At 40.1% G+C, this 5,000-nt stretch overlaps 1 protein-coding gene across 1 annotated transcript in view; it reads left to right on the forward strand.

The window, feature by feature from the left end:
- Positions 1-5,000, forward strand: part of vih (ubiquitin conjugating enzyme vih) — a 123,410-nt gene that overhangs the window by 118,028 nt on the left and 382 nt on the right. Inside the window, exon 4 of the mRNA XM_068363786.1 lies at positions 4,626-5,000. This exon is cut by the window's right edge and continues 382 nt beyond it. Within this exon, the coding sequence (XP_068219887.1) occupies positions 4,626-4,747 (122 nt within the window). The 3' untranslated portion in view covers positions 4,748-5,000. The remainder of the gene's footprint in view (positions 1-4,625) is intronic.

The raw sequence follows: 5,000 nt of genomic DNA on the forward strand, positions 1-5,000 counted from the left end.
AAGAAAAAAATGATTTAGACAAGAGTTTGTGGAAGCTATTAAAACGGTGTAAGAAGAGGAAAAGCTACTCACAGGAGCAGACATGAATGGCAGAGTGGGGAAGAAAGGAGATGGATATGAGGAGGTATATGGAGGCCATTAGTATGGAATTAGAAATGAGGATGGGAGTTTATATTAAGAGATGGCTCATAGTTTTAAATTGGTATGTATGAACACCTGGTTTCAGAGGTTGGATAAGCGTCTGATTAACCTACGAGACAGACAGACAGACACTCGCACACACACACACACATGAGATTGGAGAGCTTGAATTTCTGAGATTGGACAGGGTAACAGAGCAGAAAATATCTGAGTGGGTATGAAAGAAGTGTGTAGGGGAAATGGACAATAATTAGTGGGAAGAACCAGTCGAAATAATGTGTGGTAAGGAGATCAGTGATGGTGGGACAGAGTTGCAAGAATCTGTTAAAAGTAAAACAGAAGACATTTAAGGACTGGAAAGTAAGACAGGCTCTGGGAGCAGAGGAACTTTGCACATAACACAGGCAGCAGAAGACTGGTAGAGAAGGCAGAGGGAGCAGAGGAACGGTACAGAAAAGAGAAAAAAAGATTCTTGGAGGAAAGTTTGCATAACTATTGGAATAGAGGTAGAGCAGTTAAATAAAAGGCTAGGAACAAAGGAAAGAGAAAAGGATATCTATAAGATTTCAAGCATGAGGAAAAGGCAGTGATTTGATTTGGGGCAACTGGTAGTCATCAGGGATAGAGATAGAAATATATTTCATAGGGATGATGACAGTAAGAGGAGATAGAGAGAATATTTTGAGGAACTATTGAATATTGAAAATTAGAGAGAGAGGAGCTTGGAGAGGCTAGTGATGGAGATATGGAATACAGAAGTGAAGCGGGCATCAAGTAAAATTAAGAATTATAAATCACCAGGTCCATCAGTTTCAAATTGAAATGGTCAAGATACTAGCTACAGAATGGGAAGAATGGATCCTGGGTTTATTAAGAGCAATATGGGAAGAAAGAATGCCTGTAGACTGGGAGTAGTCTAATGTTATCTATATTTAAGAAGATAGGTGACATCATGGAGTGGTAACTACAGGGGAATTAAACTAACAGAGTATGGTGTGAATGTTTTTGAGGGTACTCGATGAGAGATTGTAAATTTTGGGAAACAACAGTGTGGATTTATGATGGGGAGAGGGACTGAGAATGCTATCTTTATACTAAGGCAGTTAAAGGAAAGAGAGATAAGAAGGAGACCAGAAGCTCTTAGTGTGATTTAGAGGTGGCCTTATAGAATACTTGAACAAGTTATGTTTTGGTGCTTGAGGAAAAGTCAAGTCCCCGAGAAGTTGGTTAGAATGGTAGAGTTATAAAAAAAAAAGCACAAAAGTAATAAAAAGCTGTTGGAGAAAGAGAAACTTTTGTAGTTCGTGTTGGTTTACATCAGGGGTTAGCAATAAGCCCGTTTTTATTTTTGCTGATCTTGGATGTGTTCAAGTGAAGATATCAGAAATAAAGAGGTGTGCGAGTTTCTATATGTAGATGTTTTGGTGGATACTGGCAGAAAATGAGGAAAAATTATAGCGAAAAGTTGTAGAGTGGCAAGAGACTTTGGAAAGGGGTGGCTTGATGGTAAATGTGAATAAGACTGAACATTGGTGAGCAGTAGGGGACAGGATAGCGATATATGAAAGTAGAAGTTCGGTTATAAAACAGGTAGAACAGTTTACATACTTGGGATCTACTATAAGTCACGGGAGAGGATGTGAGGCTGAAGTTAAGAATAGGATAAAAGGAGCATGGGGGAATTGGAGGGAGGTAGCGGGGGTGGTAAATGATTAGGAAATGCCAATTATGCTAAAAGTCAACATCTATTGCACAGTAATAATACTGTATGGATCGGAAACTTGGTCTTTAAGACGAAAGAGGAAAAAAGCTTGAAAGAACAGAGATAAGAATGCTAAGGTGGATTATGGGAATATAATGACTTGGAAAAATGGAAAATTATGAAATAAGAATAGCAGGTGTAGTAAAGATTACAGAGATGAGAGTCACGACTGAGATGGTGTGGGCATGTGTTGAGGATGGCTTAGGAGGCAGAGAAATAGATGGTGAGATAAAGTACATACATACATATACCAAGGCACTTCCCCCAATTTTGGGGGTAGCCGACATCAACAAATGAAACAAAACAAAAAGGGGACCTCTACTCTCTACGTTCCTCCCAGCCTGACAAGGGACTCAACTGAGTTCAGCTGGTACTGCTAGGGTGCCACAGCCCACCCTCCCCCGTTATCCACCACAGATGAAGCTTCATAATGCTGAATCCCCTACTGCTGCTACCTCCGCGGTCATCTAAGGCACCGGAGGAAGCAGCAGGGCCTACCGGAACAGAGTCACAATCGCTCGCCATTCATTCCTATTTCTAGCACACTCTCTTGCCTCTCTCACATCTATCCTCCTATCACCCAGAGCTTTCTTCACTCCATCCATCCACCCAAACCTTGGCCTTCCTCTTGTACTTCTCCCATCAACTCTTGCATTCATCACCTTCTTTAGCAGACAGCCATTTTCCTTTCTCTCAACATGGCCAAACCACCTCAACACATTTATATCCACTCTAGCTGCTAACTCATTTCTTACATCCATTCTCACCCACACCACTTTGTTCCTAACCCTATCTACTCGAGATACACCAGCCATACTCCTGAGACACTTCATCTCAAACACATTCAATTTCTGTCTCTGTCACTTTCATTCCCCACAACTCTGATCCATACATCACAGTTGGTACAATCACTTTCTCATATAGAACTCTCTTTACATTCATGCCCAACCCTCTATTTTTTACTACTCCCTTAACTGCCCCCAACACTTTGCATCCTTCATTCACACTCTGACGTACATCTGCTTCCACTCCACCATTTGCTGCAACATCAGACCCCAAGTACTTAAACTGATCCACCTCAAGTAACTCTCCATTCAACATGACATTCAACCTTGCACCACCTTCCCTTCTCGTACATCTCATAACCTTACTCTTACCCACATTAACTCAACTTCCTTCTCTCACACACCCTTCCAAATTCTGTCACTAGTCGGTCAAGCTTCTCTTCTGCGTCTGCAACCAGTACAGTATCATCCGCAAACAACAACTGATTTACCTCCCATTCATGGTCATTCTCGTCTACCAGTTTTAATCCTCGTCCAAGCACTCGAGCATTCACCTCTCTCACCACTCCATCAACATACAAGTTAAACAACCACGGCGACATCACACATCCCTGTCTCAGCCCCACTCTCACCGGAAACCAATCACTCACTTCGTTTCCTATTCTAACACATGCTTTACTACCTTTGTAGAAACTTTTCACTGCTTGCAACAACCTTCCACCAACTCCATATAACCTCATCACATTCCACATTGCTTCCCTATCAACTCTATCATACGCTTTCTCCAGATCCATAAACGCAACATACACCTCCTTACCTTTTGCTAAATATTTCTCGCATATCTGCCTAACTGTAAAAATCTGATTCATACAACCCCTACCTTTTCTAAACCACCCTGTACTTCTAAGATTGCATTCTCTGTTTTATTCTTAATCCTATTAATCATTACTCTACCATACACTTTTCCAACTACACTCAACAAACTAATACCTCTTGAATTACAGCTCTCATGCACATATCCCTTACCCTTATATAGTGGTACAATACATGCACAAACCCAATCTACTGGTAACAATTTACAACACAAAACACATATTAAACAATCTCACCAACCATTCAAGTTCAGTCACACCCCCTTCTTTCAACATCTCAGCTCTCACACCATCCATACCAGATGATTTTCCTACTCTCGTTTCATCTAGTGCTTTCTTCACTTCCTCTATTGTAATCTCTCTCTCATTCTCATCTCCCATCACTGGCACCTCAACACCTGCAACAGAAATTATATCTGCCTCCCTATTATCCTCAACATTCATTAAACTTTCAAAATATTCCGCCCACCTTTTCCTTGCCTCCTCTCCTTTTAACAACCTTCCATTTCCATCTTTCACTGTCTCTTCAATTCTTGACCCAGCCATCCTTACTCTCTTGTCTTCTTTCCAAAACTTCTTATTCTCTTCATATGACTGACCTAATCCCTGACCCCACCTCAGGTCAGCTGCCCTGAGATAAAGTAAAGGATGATAATGGAGAGGAAGAGGTTGCCTTTGATAGAAGGCATTTGAGAGGTCACATCAGGTAACCGACCCCTTAATGTAGGGATAATGGTGGGGAAAAGAAATGAATACTATTGCTTTATGTTTTTTTAACTAAGGTACAAAAAGTTTTCCTAAAGGAAATTGGGGTATGGGAGCATTAAGAGGCAATTATTGCTGGATTTTCAATGTTAGCTGTTTGTGTTGTCTAACCTCACCACTCTCAAGCTAGGACTGAATAAACGTATACAGTAAATTTCCGTTGCAGTTACAGAAGGAAGAATTGTTACCTTACATATGTGGAACAGTAGTCCTCTAGAATTCTAATTTAATTCCATTGTTGCTTACTGTAAAATCTTATTTGTGTATTCATATATGCTATGTCTTTTGTTGTATTGACAGAACCTAACAATGACAGCCCTTTGAATGGACATGCAGCAGAGCTATGGACGAATCAAGTAGCATACAAGAAGCACTTACGTGAACATTACAAGAAAACTAATGGAGATATAAAAGTTTTGTAAGGTTAAAAAACCAAATTGGATGGTTGTGGAAGAGAGGAAGTGTACTTTTAGTGTATAAATGTCTTATAGATGTGAGAGAATATTAAAAGCTTGATATCAAGGACCAAAGCGAAAATGTCTTTCAACTGGAAATCATTTTTCCTTTTTTTTTTTTTCAGTATAGTAAAAAGTCTTCCAGACAGGCTGGTGTTAATCTTTGGATTTAGTAAAAATTAAGGAAAATCTATGCATGATGATGAACAAATATTTCCAC

This window comes from Palaemon carinicauda, chromosome 40 (genome assembly GCF_036898095.1).
Source record: "Palaemon carinicauda isolate YSFRI2023 chromosome 40, ASM3689809v2, whole genome shotgun sequence".
NCBI lineage: Eukaryota > Metazoa > Arthropoda > Malacostraca > Decapoda > Palaemonidae > Palaemon > Palaemon carinicauda.